The 21659-nt window shown below is 65.0% G+C and overlaps 1 protein-coding gene across 8 annotated transcripts; it reads left to right on the forward strand.

Moving 5' to 3' along the window:
* Positions 1–3077: 3077 nt before the first annotated feature.
* Positions 3078–19823, forward strand: CTBP1 (C-terminal binding protein 1). 8 transcript variants are annotated; one of them, XM_027103977.1, is made up of 10 exons: positions 3078–3270; positions 4672–4826; positions 12824–12968; positions 14255–14461; positions 16376–16590; positions 17292–17422; positions 17811–17930; positions 18024–18151; positions 18649–18766; positions 18922–19823. In XM_027103977.1, the coding sequence occupies exons 1-10, from the start codon at positions 3264–3266 to the stop codon at positions 19106–19108; spliced, it is 1413 nt and encodes a 470-aa protein (XP_026959778.1). In that variant the 5' UTR covers positions 3078–3263; the 3' UTR covers positions 19109–19823. The 8 variants fall into 8 exon arrangements, with proteins under 8 accessions (XP_026959778.1, XP_026959779.1, XP_026959780.1 ...); XM_027103978.1 differs by having other exon boundaries at positions 18925–19823; XM_027103982.1 differs by lacking the exon at positions 3078–3270 and adding an exon at positions 7997–8180 and having other exon boundaries at positions 4712–4826.
* The last annotated feature ends 1836 nt before the right edge of the window (positions 19824–21659 follow it).

Here is a 21659-nt window from a genome sequence, read left to right on the forward strand (position 1 = left end):
TCCCCAGGGTGGCCCCTCACGGTCACTGAGGTCACCAAGGGGCTGGGGCCGTCCCTGTCATATCTGGTCCCCAGAGTTTCTTTGCAAGGAGCCGACCCTGCGTCCCACCCTCCCAGATGGGGTCCAGTTTCTAGTAAGGGGGAGGGGCAGGTGTGTCTGGAATCTGGCCGGGGGGCTTCCGGCCAGAACCTCGTCCCTGCCACGCCCCCGGCCACGAACCGAGCCCCTGGCTCACCTGGTGGGGGAGGGGTGCAGACCCTTGTGGCTCCCGAGAGACAGGTGGGTGAGTAGAGGGCAGGAGCCCCTGAGACTCGTCCAGTCAGCACAGGGCGGGGGGGCCAGGCTGGTGGCACTGCACCCACCGGACGCGTGGGACGTGGCCTGCGTGCCACCCCCAGGGTCCACGCCTGTTGGCCACGGACCTTGCCCTCTCTAGCCATCCTTCACTCCCTCTTTAAACGGGGGGCTGTTCCCCCGGAGGGCAGAAGGCCTCCTGTAGTTCCTGTGCAGGGTGTTTGGGGCAGCGGTGGCTGTAGGAGGTGGCTTGGTGGCCCTGAGGTCCCTGGGGCTACCTGCTGGCCTGCTCTGGGCTTAACCGTGACCCTCCCCTCCCCTGGCCTGAGCTTGTCCACCCTCCGGCGCACCCCCTGCTGCCCTGTGCGTCCAGGGGCTCTCCCGTCGGTGTCTTGAGCAATGAAGTCACTTACGGGGCCTCTGTTTGGCTTATTTGTAGAAACGAGGTGCAGCTTAGCGTTTTCACCCATGAGCGTCCCCAGCACGAGCCCAGAAGCTTCTTGCGACTATGGTCTTGCTGTTATTTCAAGCACAATTGGACGGTTGGATCCCTGTGTCTCAGCCACTGCTGGACGCTGCCGTCCTGCCCACAGGGCACTGGGGCCGGGGAGGGGAGAGCCAGACTCACCCTGTCTGTCTGCAGTGCCCACCAGAGGTCGCCTCCTGCCTGCACGTTGGGCCTGAGACCTGCCCAGGGCCCTGCGTCTGTGCAGGCTGGCCTCTGAGACCCGCCAGCTGCTCCGGGCAGGCACCCACCACCCCCATGGGGAAGCAGGGATGCATCTGACTCCTTCTAGCTGCTCAGCAGTGCCAAAGCAGAGCTTCCTTTTGAGACCATTTTCACAGAAGGATTGGTGGGCGGTGGACATGGGAGAGCCCAGGGGTCCAGGTTGTTTCACCAGGGCTGGGAAGACGCAGTGCTGGGCCGCACTTGAGGCCTGTGAGCCCCGGGCCCTCGGGGGACAGGGAACCGTCTTGGCCGTTGGCATGTAGCGGGCGTGTAGGGGCGCTGCTGGCTGGTGGGAGCGCGAGTGAGCCAGGGAAGGCCCGGCTGGGCACTGTCCTGCTTCCCAGTGCAGCTGGCCCTGGTTCCTTCAGGGTTTAGGGAGGGGACTGAAGAAGTCCTTGTGACCAGACGGCCGGCTGTGACTTCTCTGGGGTTTCCATCACCTGCACACACTGTCTCCCGTGTGGTTCCCGGGGACCCTCGGGTAGGAGGGCAAGGCGCCTAGGTCGGCCTGACTCGGCTGTGCGGGGCTGACTGCCGCGGTGCTTTGCCCGGTGCTGCCCCTGCAGTTTAGAGTGAGTTTGGGGCCGACTTTGGAAGAGACGATGGGATCAGTGGGGCCTGGGCTGCAGGTGTTTGAGGTCCTGGAGCTCGCTCTCCTGCCTCTGCAGCGGGGGTGCCCACTCGCAGTCGGCAGCACCCACCCCGGCTGCGGTGTGGTCGGTCAGCGGGAGCGAGGCTGGGGCCCCAGAGCCAGCGAGACCGCAAGCGAGGCCAGCGTCCTTGCCGCCCGGCCCGGCACCCCACCCCCGTCGCCGTTCCCGATCCCCTCCTGTGAGAATCAGGGTAGGAAGGTGAGGAGGGCCTGAGGACTGGCACGGAGGGTCCCTGAGGTGCTGGGGGTGTCGTCCTTTCCTGGGGCCGTGTCTGGGGTGTGGGGTGACACCTGCTGCCTTACGGCTCGCTGAGTACGGTTTCTACCGGAGGAAGTTAGATCAAAGGAGCCTCTGCTGTTTGCAAGTGGAAGCGTTACGATTCCTCGTGTTTGGTGATTCCGGAGAGGAGCGTGGCTGCATGGGGGTGGGGGGGGGCCCGGCGTGAGTTGCGGGAGCTCTGGTAGCGCGACCCCTTGGGCACGAGTCCCTTCGCGGCGGGGCTGCTGTCCACGCTGCGTGGCCCGGGAAGCAGAGCGGGTGCGGCGGGACGGGGACCTGGGCCGGGGCGTCGTGACCCCCGCCTGTGGGAGCGCGGGGGGCCTTGGCGCACGGGGCCGCACGGGGCTGAGAGGGGCCGAGGCCGCCTGGGAGCCGGTGGTGAGGTCCGTTCGGGTGCTAGACACCCACTGGGTGGCAGGCACTGAGGGCCACCGCTGGCCCGTGGCTGCAGGCTGCCCCCTAGCCCTGCCGCCCGTGTCCTGGGGTCGTGGGCTGTGTCTGGCTGGCCGGCTGGAGCTTTTCAGGAGCGGCTGGCCAGTCCCCGCAGCTGAGCCGGATCAGGGAGGGCTCGGGTGCGCCCGAGGTGTGGGTCACGACCAGGTCGTCCTGCCCGCCGGGAAGGGCTGGGCAGCTCTCTGGGGAGGACTGCACCTGAATCTGGCCCCGGTCCCGGGACCCCGCCTGGGGGGTCGGGGGTGCGGTACAGGAAGCGTCCAGGTCAGGGTCTGTGTCCCGGAGCCCTTTCCCCCAGCGGCCTGTGCCCCGTCACGGACCCAGGAAGCGATGGGCCCCGTGAGATAGGAGCTTGCGGAACTGGCCACAGACCCGCTTTCTGGGCCGTCCTGTCCCCAGGCCTCCCAGCTAGTGCACATGGTGGCATCCGGGCGGGCTCCCGGGTACGTGGCGGCGACCTTCGGGGTGAGCCTCTTGCCTCTGCGTCCAAGCCTTGGCCCCGCCGGTCACTCCCACGCAGGGCCGGGCCTGGTTCCAGGTAGGTCCCAGCCCGGCAGCCACGGGCTTGGGGTCAAGGTGCAGGGAAGCCCCTCCTCCATGGACCTGAGGTTCGTGAGTCTAGTTGACCCTCAGTGGTGTTTAACGTGTCTCTTGTGTTTAATTTTTAGTCAGACTTTGACCCGGCGTGGGCTTCAGTGGTCGCCGTGGACGGGAGCCTAGGAGCTTTGGTTCGAGACAATTAAAGACGTGGGATGAGGATCCAGTGACAGGACGCGGTTCTGCAGGGGGCTTCTGAAGATAGACGCTTTGAACAGTCGAATTCATGGTCGTGGAAGCCGAGCCCATATTAAGAGATGTCAGGTTGGTCGGGGCTCGGGAGAGTGAGGCCGCCGAGGCCGGTGTCCCCGCGGCCGTGGAGGAGGCGCTGCTCTGGGGCCCCCTGCGTGTGCTGGGGTTAGGACAGGGGCGTCCCGAGTGGGCGAGTCGCCCGGGCCAGCGAGGCCTCGGTCGGGCCTCACGTTTGCCGTGGGGTTTGCTTCTGTCGAGGGTGTCAAGGGAGGGGCGCCCGGCCAGGCTGCAGGTCGGCGCGGAGTTTCTCGGGGCGTTCCCGTGGACACGCTGCGGTTGGCAGCCCTCCCGGTCGCAGTGCCCTCCGTTGGGGCTTCCCGTCCTCTCTGACCGCTGGGCGCTTCAGACGAGGCTCTGCAGGCGCCTTTCAGCTAAGACACCTTCGCAGACCCGGAGGGCTCGGTTTCTTGCGGTCGCGTGGATCGATATTGGGCAAAGTTCCAGCTGAGTGAGGCTGGGAGCGAGTGTTTGTCAGGCGCTAAAATGAGTAACATCTTTAAGTGAGACGTCGCTGTTCTCCCAGTGGAGCTGGAGAGACCAGGGCACCGTCTGCACAGGACTCCCGCCGTCGCACCACAGACAGAGGGGGCCTGGACGCTCTGCTCGTGACGCGGGGGGAGGTGACCAGGGAGGTCCTGGCCTTTGGACCCCATGCCAGGAGCCCTCCCGGCGGTCTTGGCGCCTTTGCCGCCGGTCCTGACGGCCGTGCGCTCTCGTGGGTGGTGGGCGCTGGCGGGCCGCCGCGGAACCCGCACCCGGTTCTCGTCCTGCACCGCACGCGCCGGCTGCCACGTCCCAGGGCGAGCCTTGCGGGGCCATGGTGAGGGGGCGGGCTGGTGCGGCCCCCACTGTCTCGCGTGTCACCTGTGAAGCCCTACCGTCTCCACCTGGGCCTCGTGTGGAGGGAGTGAGTGTTTAATCATTCTTCGCTGTCTCATTTTGGGGAGGTGAGGGGTTCTGGCCTTCTTCCCGTGTCCTGACCCTGTTCTACCCTTACGCTGTTTCTTGCTCCTCAAACCTACAAGCAGAGGCGATGCTGGTGCTGGGTGGGTCCCTGCCGGGTTTTTGGGTGGCAACACCACAGCATCGAGTGCAAGAGAAACGTCGGGTGCGTCCCCGAGCCCATCGTTCCAACCTGCGTGTCTGGACGCCAGCTGGAGCGCGGGGCTGCCAGGGCCTCTGCATCCCTGAGGCCCTGATCCGTGGAGGGGGGCAGTCACCACCGTCGGTGTCCACTCAGGTGGCACTGAGCTGTGGCAAACATCAGTGTGTTTTCCTTCCTGGTTTTTAACTTATTTTTGACAAAGATCCTGGTGGCTGGACATGTAGAATTGGAAGTCCTTGGGGTGGGCTGAGGTTTCAGCGGGGGCTGTGCTGCCGCGGGAAGCTGAGCGTCCGGCCCTGTCGTTGCAGGCGTCCGACCTCCGATCATGAACGGGCCCCTGCACCCCCGGCCCCTGGTGGCACTGCTGGACGGCCGGGACTGCACGGTGGAGATGCCCATCCTGAAGGACGTGGCCACAGTGGCCTTCTGTGACGCACAGTCCACACAGGAGATCCACGAGAAGGTACCACGGGCGGGGGCGGGGAGGTGGGGAGCCGTGGCCTCGCCAGCGCTGAGGCAGGTGTCCCAGGGTTCCTGTCGGAGTGGGCAGGTGTGGCGCTGCCCTCACCACCTGGCCTGTCGGGAGGCGGGGGTGGGATGTCTCCATTATAACCAGTTCTTTCCCAGAAAGTGGCATCTGGGGACGTGGCTGCGGTGGACGGTGCTGGGGGCGGGCATGCTGCACCACCGTCACCTGACGACTCAGGCCGCGGCAGTCGCCGGGACGCCCTGAGCCTGTGCCACGCGGTTTGCAGCTCTCAGCTTCCCTGGGACAGGAAGTATGTTAACCTGGTTTCTGTTTGTAGTCACAGCCAACCGGGTACTTCAGAAGCACCTTTCCCCTGAGTCAGTGAGGAAGCTGGACCGAGGTTTATAAAACCAAGGTGCTTCGGAGACCAACAGGGTCAGGAGAGGCCCCGATGCCGCAGGGGTGGACAGGTCGTGCCCGCCGGGCCGGGGCGTCAGCTGTGCCGGAAGAGGCAGCTGAGAGGCCAGGGCGGCTCTGGCAGCCTCATGGGCTGGTGAGGTTGGAGCCCCGCTGGACCCTGGCTCTGGGCTGGACCCTTGGAGAAAGGACGAGCTGGAGCCAGATGCACCCTCACATGTCCCCCCACCGGCCCCGCACATCCACATCAAGCCTTGAACTTGGATCACAGGCGCCCCTGTGTCCTCCGCTCAGGTGGCTGGCAGAGACAAGGGGGAACGGCACTCTTTACGGGAAGAGCCCGTAGGCCTGGGCCCCCAGTTGTCTCTGCAGATCACCTCCTAGCACAATGTTCATCGCACAGTCGAAGATAACAAGATAGTAGGAGAAGAAAGAACTGAGCAAAAACCAGCAGAGACAAAGGACTAGAGGGACCCACGGGGCCGGTGGGGTGTCTGCTGCTACCACCACAGCGTGAAAACCAAGCCTGAGCACTTCAAGGGAGCCGAGAGCAGAAGACGTGATGACGGCAGAGGCTTCGGGGGAGTTTTTAGAAGATCTAGGAGCAGAAACAGCAAAGCTGGAAGTGAGAGCTCACTGGGCAGACTCGACAGCCACCTGGGTCAGCGGCAGGACGGAGGCTTGGGGTGCGGGGCCCGGTGGGGAGCCAGCCTCTGACACAAGTCTCAGGGACCGAGGGGAGGGGATGGGCCGCGGGCAGAATTGGATGAGGAAAAGGCTGACGATGGTCCAGAGCCGAGGGGAGGCAGCAGTAAGCGGGTGAGAAGTGCGGCGGCGTGCACACCCGGGCCGCCCCTCCGGGAACTCAGGCCGGCGGCTGCCCAAAGCTGAGCAGGTGCGGGCCACCTGCCTGGCCGCCCCAGTGCCGGCATTTCCCCCCGAGAAGCGGAGCACACGTCCACTCAAACACCTCCCGCGAGCCCCCCAGCAGCTTCGTTCCTCGGGGCCGGAACCAGAGGGAACCAGGTGGCCTTCCGCCTGGCACGGGTACCGAGGAGCCCCACTGGGCAGAGCAGGAAGGGTGAGCCACGGGCACCGGCGTCGGCCGGGCCAGAGCAGCCAGCTCTTCAGGGTCACGGGCGTCGTCACTCTGGCCAGCCACTGTGACGGGGACGGCAAAGGGGACCGAGGTGCCGGGTTCAGGTGCCGCTAACACGGGGGTGTCTCTGTGGCGACGGCAGTCCTGCTTTCTGTGTCCTGTTGTGAGGCGGCTGCTTGAACAGACCCACGGTGAAGTTCCACAGAACAGCACACAAGCAAGGACAAGACGGCCAAGGGCACCTGGCGCACAGATTACCTCCCGGGCGCAGGCTCGCTGCCCACCACGGGCTGGGCCAGGGGACGCGGGATCCCCCTCGTTGGCAGCCTCTTGTGAACCTTACACCGTTTCAAACTAAAAAGATACTTTTTAAAAAAACAGTAGTGGAATGAAAAAGAGATACACCGAGAGAAAGTTTAAAAACTGTAAGCAGTACTAAAACAAGTTTTGCCAGTAAATTTGAAAACTAAGACAAAACGTGTTTTTTTCAGAACTGTAACTTACCAAAACTATTTCAACAAGTTAATATAAAACCCAGGGCTTCCCTGGTGGCGCAGTGGTTGAGAGTCTGCCTGCCAATGCAGGGGACCCAGGTTCGAGCCCTGGTCCGGGAGGATCCCACATGCTGCGGAGCAACTGGGCCCGTGAGCCACAACTACTGAGCCTGCGCGTCTGGAGCCCGTGCTCCGCAACAAGAGAGGCCGCAACAGTGAGAGGCCCGCGCACCGTGATGAAGAGTGGCCCCCGCTCGCCGCAACTGGAGAAAGCCCTCGCACAGAAACGAAGACTCAACACAGCCATAAATAAATAAATAAAGGAATGAATGAATGTTGACAGACCCCTGGGGAGGGGCATAGGGCCCTCAGAGCCCCCCGCAACGGGCAGGCGGCGTCCCCCGCAAGCCCTACGCCTCCTGACACCCACGGGAAGCCACAGAAAGGCCTTGCCTGCCAGAGAAGAACAGGCAGAAAAAGTGTCCTGGGGACGGAATTTTATGCTCCTGACAGAAGAGACGTTAGGACTGTGTAATTGGGGTCCTTAGGCCTGAGGTAACTCCTGATTGTACACCAGGCAGGACGCAGTGAGAAAGGAACCACAGGAGAACTAGAGGGAGCTCCTGGAAACTAAAATGAGAGCGGAAAGTTTAAACCTCAATAGGAAGCTCACAAGACACAGTCAGGGGAAGCCCAGAGGAAAGATGCAAGCGATGAGGAGCGAGGAGAGATTCGCAGACTCCGCGGGGGTGCCGGGCCCAGCTGGCCAGTGCAGCCGCTCTTAGGAGCTTCCCGTTCCCCATCCCGGGCAAGCACTTCCTTCCCCCTCTTTGCTGCAGGGGTGGCCAGATGACTAAGTGCAGCCAGGGAGAGGACAGCAGCCTTTGTGTGCGGAGCCACCTTCCCTCTTTCTGCTGGCTGGAAACCAGATGTGATGGCTGGAGCCTGGGCAGCCACCCAGACCACAAAAGGAAGCCGTGTGGAGCCAGGGGAGCCTGGGAATGGCGGGGCAGCAAGACAGGAGCCCAGGACCCTGGTGGCTCTGGAGCTGACACGGGGTCCGTGGACCACCTGGCTGCAGGCTTTGGCCTAGAAGGGAAGTATCAGCCTGTCTTACGCGTCACGTCTGATCAGGGGTTTCTACCTCCTCACAGCTGGTTAGACGTCCGTCCGACGTTATTTGAGCGTTAAGGAGGAGAGGCTGACGTTTTCGCCACAACATGAGGAAAACTACCAAAGCTGAACAGAGGCTCCCGGGCTCCTGCCACGAACCCAGCATGAGTGTCGGGGGCCCGAGAGGCCCTGCCATTCAGGATCCAGATTTCACCAGCGCCAGGGGTGGGGGACAAGAACCGGAGCGGCCCCAGCTGGGCGCGTCAAAGCCCCTGAGAGGAGGGTTTTAGCCAGGCTCGCTCGCCCGCCCACACGCGGGGCCGGCGGAGGCGTTTCTCCCCTCCGCCGCTCTCTCCGAAGCTCCTCAGAGATGAGGTGCCCGTGAGGTGGAGGGGGCCGTGGAAAAGGAAGACCTGGGGTCCCGTTGAGGGGCCGGGCCAGGGTGGGAGTGACACGGGGACGCGCCTGGGGTTCCAGGGGCACCAGCGGGGGCCTCGTTGGAGTGAAGCGCCCAGTCCCAGGAGGGAGGCGCCGAGGCCGGGTAAGACGTGAAGTAAAATCCAGGGGAAACGCAGAAACAGGCATCGCAGCCAGCGGGGGTGGCTCCGGTCGGTGGGACCTGAGGGCCCTGGAGGCAGAGAGGGCTGGCCGGCGCCTTCGTGCGCGGCCGCCGTCACCAAGAGTGAGAGGGGCGTCTGAGGGGAGCGTGTTTGCCCCTGGTCAGGACAGGACCAAACGTGGGCAGTTCTGCAGAAAGCACAGCGTGGGAAGGAGGGGCATCCGCGTACAAGGCGGTCACAACAGTCTCCCTGCAAGGGAAATCACACACAACAGGAAGTGAGGGGGCGAAGGAGACGCGTCTGCAGTGCGTGTAACGGGGGGGGGGGAAGAGCTGAACTACTCAGACTCCTCAACCCACAGGAGAAAGATCCCAGTGGGAAGTGGGCACGGGAGGGGGGGTGTGGACAGAGCAGGTGACACTGCCCCCCCGCCCCCCCAGGGGCAGCCAGGCTGTCAGCTTGCAGGTCTGGGTGGCGCTCCAGCATCTTCAGCCCGCTGTCCCTCCACCTGGGCCTCCTGTCATCGGGAAAGCCCTCGAGCCGTCTGCGTGGCCTCTCACAGAACATGTCCATCTGGAAAGATGAGAAGTCGCTGAGGGTGTGTGTGTGTGTGAGTGTGTGTGTGTGAGAGAGAGTGATGCTGGGAGGGGAGACTCGGGCCGAGGAGGCGCCCTGAGTGTGTGTGTGAGTGTGTGAGATGCTGGGAGGGGAGACTCGGGCTGAGGAGGTGCCCTGAGTGTGTGTGTGTGTCTGTGTGTGTATCTGTGTGTGTGATGCTGGGAGGGGAAACTCGGGCCGAGGAGGCGCCCTGACCGGTGGCCTGCCTCTGGTGTGGTGCCCAGTGAGTACCCCTCAGGCCCTCTGCTCTGAGCGCCTGGCCAGGTGGGCTGCGTTTCCTCCTGTGGACCTGAGGACGCCAGGTCATTGACTAGCTGGTGACACAGCAGGTAGAGGCTGGCAGCAGTGGACGCTGGGAGGTCAGTGCCATACCGGGGGTGTCATGGCCACTTTGCAACCAGGAAAGGGGTCAGGAGCCAGCAGGAGCGTGGACCTGGAGTCTGGACGGGGCAGCGTGGTGCCCCTGCAGTGCTCTCTTCCTGTAGCTGGTACAGGGTGGGCGCTGCTCTGAGGGGAGCCCGGGCTCCCCTCTGAGAACACTTCTCCGGGTACCCTGGGATTCGAGAGACGCTCAGTAGAAGGACCAGGCGTGAAAAAAATAATTTACCCAGAAACGTACCTGGGTGACTGAGTCACACCCAGAAATGCAAGTGAAAGCTGAAATAACAGTTGCAGTTGGCGTGCGTCACACGGAGTATTTGGACGTTGGGAATGCCTGGTACTGGGCGGTCGGTGCTGATGGGCAGACTGTGCCCCGGGGGCAGCGGCAGCAAGACTGGAGCCTGAAGAGGGTCTGCAGGGATCCACTCACTTCTCACCTCGAGGAAACAAGCAAACGTGGGGTTTCGCTGCAGCACAGCCAGCGCTGGAAGCCAGTCGCTCCAGCTTTACAGACGTTCAGACCGTCGCGGGCCGCCCCTGCTTAAAAGTGCAGCCCGCGGGCTTCCCTGCTGGCGCAGTGGTTGAGAGTCCGCCTGCCGATGCAGGGGACGTGGGTTCGTGCCCCAGTCCGGGAAGATCCCACATGCCGTGGAGCGGCTGGGCCCGTGAGCCATGGCCGCTGAGCCTGCGCGTCCGGAGCCTGTGCTCCGCAGCGGGAGAGGCCACAACAGTGAGAGGCCCGCGCACCGCCAGAAAAAAAAACAAAAAAGTGCAGCCCAGGACACTTAAGGACCACAGCTGGGTGCAATGCTCAGGAAAAGCTGGCCCTGCACACGCGCCTGAGCCGCGAGGACCACCTGCCCCGCCCCGCCTGCCCACAGCCCATCCGCACGCCCGTTGTAGCCGAGGGCCCCACGGGCGTCCAGCTGATACATCTGCCCCTGTGTCCGGGGCAGCCCCTCCCAGTGCCGGCAGGGACATGTCCGTCTCTCTGGTTCTAGCATCCAGCCGTGCCGGACAACGCAGGCACCAACAGATCTCTGTCTGCATGCAGCCTGCCCCCCAGCTCCTGCCCACCTGCCCCAAGGGGGCCCTCCTCAGCAGCTCTTGTCCACACAGCACAGGGCGGCCAGAGGGGCCTTCGGGGGGAACCGCCAGCCGAGCCCTTCCCTCTCCCCTGCACCTGCCCGTGGCCTTAGCCATGTCCACTGCCCTGTATCTTCCTGCCCACTCTCCCCACGTGCCCCTGCTTAATGTCCTCTGCTGCTGCTCTGCTGTCACACGTCAGGCCTCACCCCGTCCACACCGGGTCCCGTCGAGTCACGGCACCGGAAGTCTGCGCCTGCGTCTGTGGCCCTCCCAGGAGGTCGGGGAAGCTGTCAGGACTCAGGCATGATCCAGCCGGTCCATTCACACGCCCGCTGGCAGCCCCCTGCTCCCGGAGCTGAGCTTCCTAGATCTTCTGAGCTGGGGCCAGAGTGGGGCTGGCAGCGCCCCGTCGCCTCCTTGCAGGGTCAGGGGCCCAGGACCCCCTGCCCTGCTTCCCAGCTGCCCTTACCTTGGTCCTTTCTGTGAGGTCCCCTGTGGCCGTGTCCTCCAGGCCACCGCAGGCAGCAGGAGGGGAACGGAGGCCAGGCCAGCCTCAGAGGAAACTGAGTTCCGGGTGATCACGTGTCCGGCTGGGACCAGGGCTCAGTCATCGTAGAAGGGGCGAGCCGGGGCCGTTAGCAGTCTCGCCGGGGCTGCAGTCCCCTGCCCTGCGTCCCACGCTCAGAGCCCGCTCCACCCCGCTTACTGCGTCAGCCACGGGCCAGCTGCTGCCTCAGCTCACATGTGGCCCCTTGAGGTCCAGCAGCCTCTGTCGCCCCGGGGGACCCAGGGTGAGCACTGGAAGCTCGGTCCAGAGGGGGGCCCGCAGACACATCATCATGGGTTCCCAGCGGACTCTGTTTCACTGAATTTGAGACGTCATTGATTATAACGTCCCGTTAGGGAGGAGTAAACCTCGTTCCCAAGTACGGCAGGATTTGGATTACATGATGCGTTGGAACGGGGTGGGCCTGCTCCGCAGACCCTGCCTTTGGGCCCAGAGATGGCAGACCATGCGTCCCTGGCCTTGGCCAGACTGCGTCCCGCTGCGGACCGGGCTCACGGTCCTGGGCTGTGGCCCCGCTTTCCTCGACCCGCGCTCCCCGCCCCCACCCCCCAGGAGCGAGGTGCGTCACACGTTGGTGGGCGCGGCCCCGGCAGAGCTCATGGACTTAAGCTGGCAGGTGGGTGGGGGGTCTCCTCGAGGGGGGTCGTGGGCGGGGCTCTGCACGGGGCGCGATGGTGGGCGGACGTCGCCCACGGGGAGGTCTGTGCGCTTGGCACCAACCTGCCCGCGTGGGCCTCGCCTGGAACAGACTCACCGAGACACGCGGGCCGCCCCCAGGTGTCCTGGAGCCCCGCACTTCGGGGCGACGGCCCCGGCCACGCTCCGACGGGTGCAGAGACAGAGCTGGCGGGCCCCTCCTGCGGGCTGCAGCTGGCTAGGCCCACCTTAGGCGCAGGCGCGCCCGGAGCGCGTACCCGACCTTGACGCCCCTCCCAGTGGTGGGCGGGGGCTGGGGGGAGGCGGCCCCCCAGGTCCGCGGCGCGGTGGATAGTGCGCAGGGGCTGCGGCTGCTCCCTGCTCCTTTCTGGGGGGTGACCCTCCAACCCTGGGCCGTGCAGGGCGGACCTGGAGGCCGGGCTCTGTGCACGGTGACGGCGGGGTCGGCACATCAGCCCTCTCCCCATTTGAAAGGGGTGCCCTGCTCACTGCGGCGCGTTCACTGTCCCCAGGGACTTATCCGACGCTCCGAGCGCATTGCGGCCTTGCGGCCGCTCCTGTTCTAGGAACGGTGTGTCCAAGTGGCCGCTGGCTTCTCATCCTATCGGCGGGGTCTGGAGGTCTCGGGTGCGCCGGGTCCTCCCAGCGCCAGGTGTTTGTCGTCTGTCGAGCGCCTGGTGCCCAAGGAGAGGGCAGCCCCCGCCCACCCCCCTGCGTCAGGCAGGCAGAGCGCCGTCCCCTGTGTCGACCGGGGCAGGGACCTTCGGTGTGCTTCGCGCGTTTGCTGATCCGTCACATTCGGGTCACTGCAGGCCGCTCACATGGGGATCGGGCACCTTCCCCTGAGAGGGCCTGCCACGCGCACCGGAGGGAAGGCCGCTCGGGTGGGAGCCTGCTGGAGCCCTGGGACTTGCCTAGCGGGGGCCGCGCTTGGGGGGAGTGCCCGCGTGGCTTCTCCCGCAGCGGCACCGGCTCACGTGCCCCCTTCGCTGCAGGTGCTGAACGAGGCCGTTGGGGCGCTGATGTATCACACCATCACGCTGACCAGGGAGGACCTGGAGAAGTTCAAGGCGCTGCGGATAATCGTCCGAATCGGCAGCGGCTTTGACAACATCGACATCAAGTCAGCTGGGGACTTAGGTAGGACGGGCTTGGGTTCTTCTCTTTGCAACTTTGCGCACTGCTCCCTTGGCGTGGCCTCATCACGTTTTGTCTCTTGGTTTTACTGGGAAGAGGAGAGTCCTGTTGCAGCCGACTGCCTGGTTGGAGGTGGCCTGGAGGCCGGCAGCGTGTGGGCCCCACGCCAGCTCCCCTCAGGCAGGGGCAGGGTGGCAGCAGCGTCCCTCAGAAAGCCCCCGGGCGTTGTGGGTGGCGTGTCCGCCGCCCTCCTGCACTGCCTCCTGGGGACCGCGGGGAAGGGACATCAGCCGGGGGGGGGGGGCGGCCAGCACATCTGTGTCAGGGTTTGCGCGGCTCTGTGCACGAGACTTGCTGGGAAAGGAGGTTTGTGTTGTGATTTAGGACACGTGGGAGCGTGTACACACAGGTGTGTGACACACTCACGGAAACATTGCAGTATGCTTCTCTGGGTGCAGTGTTCAGCCTCTTGTGACGTTCTGGTCTAGTCTCTCCTTATCCTCTGTGTTGGTCACGGCTTAAGGGCAGGTCAGGACGCGCCCTGCCACGGCCCGCGGTCACCGACGGCGGCCTCAGACTTGCAGCGTGAAAACGGCTCCCGCTGTCGGCTGCCACACGTCCCAGGGTTCATTCTGCTCTGCCAGCCCAGCTCTCTCACCCCGCTATCACCTGTCCCCAGGAAGGCACCGCAGTGTCAGGCTGCGGTCTGGGCACTTTTCAAGCTGGGCCGCCCTCCGGACCTCGTCCCCGTTCGCGGAGCGGGTCCTCGTTGCCTCGCGATTTCACGGGCTGGGGCTCCGTCCTTCGTCCAGGGACAGTCTGGGGCGTGCTGTGCGGTCATCCCTGCCAGACCTCCGCAGGGCCTGGTCCTCTGTCAGGCGGCAGCCTTGTTCCCGAGTGTGACGGGGTCTCCAGCTCTGTTGTCGCTCGGTCTCCCCTGCATGATCTCTTGACCCTGTCTTAACGTTTTGTCGCAAGCCGAGCTGGCGGGGGGCGTTGGGGGGGGGGGGGGGGGGGGGGGCAGGGCCCGGGGAGGTGTGGCCTGGCCAAGACCCCTTTCCAGAAGGTTCAGTGGCAAGTGGTCCAGGAGGAGCAGAAGCAGGTGTGGGCATCCGCCCAGGTGGCCTCTCTCTCTTCCTGTCCCCCACCCTGTCTGCCCACTGGACCCATGGGTGGCTTTCCCACGCGGCACGGGGCAGGTAACCTGCATCTGTCTCCTAGCATCCTGGGGCAGGGGCGTGAGGCCCAGGACCGTGCTAGTGACTGCCCCGCGTATCTCGTGTCCGCAGGCATCGCCGTCTGCAACGTGCCGGCCGCGTCCGTGGAGGAGACCGCCGACTCCACCCTGTGCCACATCCTGAACCTGTACCGCAGGACCACGTGGCTGCACCAGGCGCTCCGGGAAGGCACGCGGGTCCAGAGCGTCGAGCAGATCCGAGAGGTGGCTTCCGGAGCCGCCAGGATCCGCGGGGAGACCTTGGGCATCATCGGGCTAGGTGCGATGGCTCTCGCCCCCGTGCGCAGGCTCTGTGGACCCTGAGGCTGGGGCTGCGCTGTGCTGCTAATAGCACGTGGTCCCCAGCCAGGGGGCAGCGTGGGCTTGAGGGGTCTCTGCCCCAGAGACTGTGCTGGTCCTTCTCCACCCCGGGAACACCTAGTGGGGCCCACGCACACGACAGATGTTAACTAGGTGCTCTTGGGGTCACACGTGCTCGTGTGGTCACGCACACTCACGCACGCTCGCTCTGCCGTTCCCCTGCCCCGCGACTGAACACACGAGGCCTTCGGGTGGTGGCCGGGCAGGCTGCCCTGCGCCCTGCTCTGGGTGGACGGAGGCTGCTCCCTCCACTCACCCGCTCGATCGCGTGCCCTGCAGGCCGGTGTCCTGGGCCAGCCCTGGGCCCCTTGCGCTCAGACAGCAAACCAAGGAACGGAGACGCGGGCGGGGGTGCAGGCAGGATCCGGGGGGCAGAGGTGCCGGGGTGGGGCGGGCCTTAGGGGTTGGGGAAGCAGGGGAGGGCAGTGTGGCGGGAGGGGCCTGCCCGTCCACCTGGGCCACCCAGCATGGGCGGGACCGTAGCTCCTTGCGGCCCCATCAGCTGTTTCACAGGTTCTCCACGGCAAAGGCGCCGCCTCGTGCAGCTGTGGGGGAACTGCAGGGCAGAGACGCGCCTGCATTAGTGCAGGGGGTCAGGGTCACGGGCGTCCGTGGGGCACAGGGGTGTCCCTCCCCGACACGACTTGCTGTCCTGCTGGATGTGCACACACAGATGCCAGGGCTGGCCAGAGCCCCGTAGCCCTGTGAGTGCCCTGCACCCGGCACCTAGGCCCCCAGCGCCCTCGGCCTGTCTGAGGGCAGGGATGGCCCGGCCCACGCGATGTGATGCAGGCCGGGAGGAAGGAGCCAGGATGGGGAGCTGCTGTGCCTGGCCAGTGGGCTTGGGGCGGCCACCTCCAGGCAGTGTCTGTCAAGACACTCAGTGCGGTGGGGACGCCCCAGAGGCTGCATCTCAACCAGCGCCCGGCGGCCCTGGGGACCACGGCCCCTGGGCACCTGCTCTGGCCCTCCCCACGCCCCTCGGGACTCCGAGAGTCTCTGTTCTGGTTCCCCACCGCCCCAAGCAGAGTGGTCCCCTGAAACCTGTGGCCCGAGTGGCGTAAAGGGAAGAAGCAGCAGCCTTTGGACCCGTGTCGCTCGTGGAGGCCAAGGCCACAGCAGCTCCACACTGAGACACGGAGCGCGGTTCCCGGGGACAGGAGGGGCTCTGTAACGGCACCTGCCAGACACACTGAGCGCAATTTCGCTTTTGCCTTTTCTCATAAAAGTGAAAATCCTTCTCGGGTTTCTCTTGGTTCCTGGAACTGGGGACTGACGTCGTAGGGGAAGTGGCTTCAGGCGAGGCCAGCCGAGCGGGGGCTTCCGTGCCAGCGTCGCCCACCGGGCAGTGTGAGTGACTGCTCCGAGGCGCTGGCACCGTGGCGGGTCGGCAGGACCGCTGGGTGCCCGTCCTCCCCGGGCCCTCTGCGCTGGCGCCTTACCAGCCTCCACGGTGTCCCGTGGTCCCAAGCGCAGGGCCCTGGCGTGCCTGCCCCCCCCACCACCAGCTCCTGGCCTGCGCTGCTCCCCTGCTTTGTCTTCTCGGGAGCCGAGGACAGAGGGCTTCAGCCCCCGGGGCACTGGGGCCTATCCTGACACTGCAGCCCCTGCCTCGCCGCCCCGTGCATCCGCGGGGCCCCCGTCGGCGCTCCCCAGCCCCCCGGAGGCCCGCCCCTTCTCTGCAAAGCCTCGTCCCGCGCACGTCCTGCCGCTGGGCCTCTCGGGGCAGACGCCTCAGGCTCACCCCGGGCAGACGGGGAACCGAGGCGGGGCGGCCAGAGAGGTGCCGCGGTGACACCCTGTCGCCCCCCAGGTCGCGTGGGGCAGGCGGTGGCGCTGCGGGCCAAGGCCTTTGGCTTCAACGTGCTGTTCTACGACCCCTACCTGGCTGACGGCACGGAGCGGGCGCTGGGGCTGCAGCGGGTCAGCACGCTGCAGGACCTGCTCTTCCACAGCGACTGCGTGACCCTGCACTGCGGCCTCAACGAGCACAACCACCACCTCATCAACGACTTCACCGTCAAACAGGTGTGCGGCCCGGGGCCCCCGCCTGCCCGCCACGCCTGCCGGCCACCGGCCACCGCACGGGCCTGCCACGGGGCCTTCTCTTCCCCGAACCGCGGCACAGGGCCTTTCAAGTGCCCGCGTGCGCAGAGACCTGTGTTGCAGGCGTGCACGGTGTATGCACGTGGGGGCGGGTCAGCTTCGACGATGGTGCCCATCCCACGTGTGTGTGTGCACGTGGGCTTGTACACACGTGTGTGTACGTGTATTTAAGTGTGGGGTGGCCACTTACATTGATGTGTGCACGTAGGTGTGCGCGCACACGTGCACGTGTGGTTCCACGCGCGTCCGCGTGTGCACGTGTACGTGTGGGTGGGCGTGCGTGTACATTCAGTGTGCCCGCCTGGGGCCTCACCTGCTGTCCGCCCCAGGCTCCTGAAGCCCTGGAGAGGGTGAGGCCAGGCACCTTCGTTGGTTCTCACCCAGTGGGTCTGGGTCTCTGGGGGACAGGGCGTGGCCGGGGGCTGTGCGGTCCCCGAGGACTCAGTGGGGCCCGGACAGGCACGAGCTGCCCCGAGCTGGTGGACGGCCACCAGAGCCCCACGACGGGGTGGGCTTAGTTGGGGTGAGATAGGGGTCACAAGGAATCCCTCACCGGGGAGCAGGGAAGCCACTTCCTGACCCGGCGGGGGAGTGTCTTCAGGCCGCACTGTCGTGTCTTCCAGATGAGACAAGGGGCCTTCTTGGTGAACACGGCCCGGGGCGGCCTCGTGGACGAGAAGGCGCTGGCCCAGGCCCTGAAGGAGGGGCGGATCCGCGGTGCGGCCCTGGACGTGCACGAGTCAGAGCCATTCAGGTGCCTGCCGGGGGTGCCCTGGGGTCCCCGAGCCGGCGCTCACCCGCTTACGGCCCGCGCTTGCCTGCGTCCGACCCGGCGGCCACAGCGCCGCGAGGGAGTGGGGCCCCGACGCCCACCACAGCCTGCAGGCCCCGGCCTCGGGCACTGAGATCCCACGTGGGGCAGACCTTCCTCCCTGGCCGAGTCTCAGAGCGGGGGGAGGCCACCACTGTAGGCCAGGACGGCCCAGTCCCTTGCACGTGGTGGGAAGGGCTCAGACCAGGCAGCCTGTTGAGTGCCCGGGGGCACGAGGCGGCTGCCCCCACGTGGCCTCGTCAGACGCCTCCCGGCTGAAACGCCCGTCGGGGGCGGCCGGGCAGCTCCAGGCGGGTCTTCACCCTTCCAGGACGGAGCAGTGTCCGGAGGGCCTGGGGTCTGCAGCTCACAGCCACTTGCGGGAGGGGCGGGCAGCATCCCCACCCCCCGTGAAGGCCCCTCCCCACTGCGGTCAGGAGCCCGTGGGCAGGTTTGTCTTTCAGGGAGAGCCACCGAGTCTGGCGGAGGGTGGGGTGTGGCTCCGGGCCGGCGCAGGGCCTCTGACCTCCCGTGTGCCGTGCAGTTTTAGCCAGGGTCCCCTGAAGGACGCGCCCAACCTGATCTGCACCCCACACGCGGCCTGGTACAGCGAGCAGGCCTCCATCGAGATGCGTGAGGAGGCGGCCCGGGAGATCCGGAGAGCCGTCACAGGTGCGCCGGGCGGGGGCCCCGAGGCCGCGGCGTCTTCTGCGGGGTGGGGGGGGGGGGGGCTAGGGAGACGGCCGCCCGGGGCCGGGCGTGGCAGACCCCAAGCACGGAGGGGCCGAGCGCAGCCCAGGCCCTCGCGTCGCGTGTGTGGCGCTCGCTGGCTGTCCTGCTCAGGGTGCCAGCTCGTGGGGTGTTTCCCCCACCTTGTAAAAAGTCACTTACACGTGTAAGCCTTCCGGGCCTGGCCCTGTCAGCTTCTGACTGAAACCCCCGGGCCAAGCAGATGGGGTGGGGGGCACTGCTGAGCTGAGATCGGTTGCTTGGGGTTGGGGGTCCCCGAGCTTTGAGGGCAACACTGCCCAGACAGGACCCGGCTGTGCCTAAGGGGAGCAAGTCTGTGGAGACTGCCCGTGTCCCCGGTGGAGCCCCTGCCTCTGGGGTCCCCTTGGCAGCCGCCTGACGCAGGCGCCGTCCCTCCCGTTCTCCCCGACGTCCCCCAGGCCGGATCCCTGACAGTCTGAAGAACTGCGTGAACAAAGACCACCTGGCAGCCGCCACCCACTGGGCCAGTGTGGACCCGGCCGTGGTGCACCCCGAGCTCAACGGGGCCGCCTACAGGTGAGCGGGGGCGACCTTCAGGGCCCGGTGGACGTGAGACCGTCTGTCTGGGTGGTGGCCACACAGGGAGTGGGACGGCGTCCCCCAGCAGGCGGCCTTCAGGCTCAGCCTGGGGTCCTGCCCCGCTGGCCTCACCTGCCTCCTTCCTCTCCCAGCAGGTACCCCCCAGGCGTCGTGGGCGTGGCCCCCAGCGGCATCCCCGCCGCAGTCGAAGGCATCGTCCCCAGCGCCATGTCCCTGTCCCACGGCCTGCCCCCCGTGTCCCACCCACCCCACGCGCCTTCTCCCGGCCAAACCGTCAAGCCCGAGGCAGATAGAGACCATGCGAGCGACCAGTTGTAGCCCGGGCAGAGCTCCGCAGCCTGGGCACCGGCCAAGCCCTCGGACAGGTGTGTGCAGGGGCGGCGCCGCAGGCGGCCACGGCCTCCGGGACGGTCCGGGCGCCAGGGGTGAGAGGTGACGCCCTCTCCCCGCATCAGCTGTAGTTGTCCCGTCCCGAGGGCCGGCCGCTGCCGTGTCCTTCGCGTCCCCGCTCAGCAGCGGAAGAGTCAGTAGTCATTCTATCATGAGTGTCCCCGTCTGTGCACAGTCTTTAGAACGTCGCAAGGGTTTGTTTGCTTAGCTGTCGGCAGGAGAAGCCCGAGGCAGGGCTCCGCGGGTCTGCTTCAGACGTTCTCCCTTGTGTGTGGATCGCATCCCGAACCAAGCAGTTGGCAAACTTCTCAGGACAATGAATCCTCCCCGTTTTCTTTTTACGCCACTCAGTGCATTGTTTTTTCTACCTGCTTGTCTTATTTTTAGAATAATTTAGAAAAACAAAACAAAGGCTGTCTTTCCTGACTTTGGCATGAACCCCCCCGTTCCAAACGAAGACGGCGTCGCTAGCGGTGCGGAGGAGCGCGCGGGCCTCCGTCCCGGGCGGCGGGGCTGCGGCGCCTGGCCGCGCGGTGCCGTCCTGCTGATGTGGTAGGCTAGCAATATTTTGGTTAAAATCATGTTTGTGACCGTAACCATTTGTATGAATTATTTTAAAGAAATAAAAGTCCCAGAAAGAGCCGGCACGCCTAGCATCTGTTTCATCGGCTGCGTCTCACCGGGACACAGGCGGGGTCAGTCTTCCTCTCCTAGCGCTGGTGGCCTTGGGGCTGGATGGACGGCCCAGTGAGCCCCGCTGTCACCACAGGAGGGGCGCTGCGGCCTGAGTGCTGGCCTCTCCCGCCCTCTGCCCTCGGGCAGCCTTGGACCCGGGCCCCTGGGGGCGGCAGAGACCGCTGGCTCCGGGCTCGCAGGGACGTGCTCAGCGACACCACTTTGCCTCGTCACGCCGCCGCCTCCGGAAGCCCCGCCGCGCCCGTGGGTCCGGCCGCACCGCGTGGCTGGGATGCGTGGCTGCACTTAGACGGGGGCCTGAGGGCGGGGACGGGGCGCGTCCCTCCTGCCACCTGCCGCAGCAGGTCCCGGGCCCGCCAGCTCCGGCCCCTCGGCCTCTCGCCCCTGGACTCCTCCCTGGGTCCTGCGAGGGCAAACACTCGCTTACGGGAAACTTCTGGGAAAGCGCCTCGGTTTTGCCCACGTCCCCGCCTGGGTGTGGGCACGGAGCCCGGGGCGGGAGCCGTGTCGCACTCCACACTCGCCACCTGCCGCGCTCCCCGCGGCCACCGTCCCCACCACTCGCGTCCACGCCGGGTTAGGGTTCATCCCTGCTTCTGGAGCCGCTTACCCTCGAGTTGTTAACTTGACTGTGGAAGGTTCTCAGCTGTTGCGTCTTCAGCGGCCCCCTCGGGAGTCCTGAACAGCAGTGAAAGAACAACTTGCACAAACTGGGCAGCAGCTAACGTACCTGGGAGCGGGCGGAGCAGGGACTTAGAAGAAAAGTGAGAGGCGGTACGAATTTGAGAAAAGAATATAAAGGCTGGAATAAGGACGTATTTATATGTATCTTGGCAACTAGGAAAAACACCGAAAAAATCAACTTTTAAATTATAGATGGATGTACGTGATAAATATAAGATTGGAATTAATCGAATACAACGCAAATATATAGAAGAGTGTCAAGTTCACTGGTTGGTTCTCTAAATTAGTAAAATGACTAAATTCAGATAAAGGAATTTACCACCAGAACAGGACTGAAAAGGAGCCTGTTACAACAGTTGGCGATGTCAATAAATGACAGAGAATGTGATGACAACTTTCTGATGAGAATTTAGAAAGAAAGGAAAACACACTTTTGCTAAAACAGGCAAAGAGTAAAAGATCTGAATTGCTCTATGACTTAAGAAATCGAACTAAAAAAACAACTTCCTGAAAGAAAATTGCAAGTGGCATCAATGGTTAGTTCTAAAAAATATTTAAAGTAGAAAATACACGAGTTACCAACTGATTCCACAGGACAGAAAGAAAGGAGGTGCACCTTCCAGTCATTTTATGAGATTAACTCTGATTCAAATCTCCTAGGAGAAAAAGACACTCCAGCCTCATCTCCAGGAGTGAGTGCAGGTGGGGCGACTCCTACACCGTCAGCCCAGGAGGTGCACGGGGCCGCCTACGGGGACCAGGGCCCCCAGGCGTCCCCCAGGCTGAAGGGTGGCCGTATAGGGACAGGGCCCCCAGGTGTCCCCCAGGCTGAAGGGTGGCCATATAGGGACAGGGCCCCCAGGCGTCCCCCAGGCTGAAGGGTGGCCGTATAGGGACAGGGCCCCCAGGTGTCCCCCATAGAGGACAGTGTCGATGGTTGGCCCAGCCCCGAGCTCCCGTAGAGACACCAGCCCTCTGCCCGGGCATGTCCCCTCCGGGCCTTGTAGGGGCTGCTGAGAGCACTAGGTGTACGTCTGCTGTGTGTGGACACACACCCTTCGTCCCTTCCCTGGGCCCAGTTATCACCCAGTCCCTGCAT

Source organism: Aethalodelphis obliquidens, unplaced genomic scaffold (genome assembly GCF_003676395.1).
Source record: "Aethalodelphis obliquidens isolate GAN/ISIS:26980383/991018 unplaced genomic scaffold, ASM367639v1 scaffold6, whole genome shotgun sequence".
NCBI lineage: Eukaryota > Metazoa > Chordata > Mammalia > Artiodactyla > Delphinidae > Aethalodelphis > Aethalodelphis obliquidens.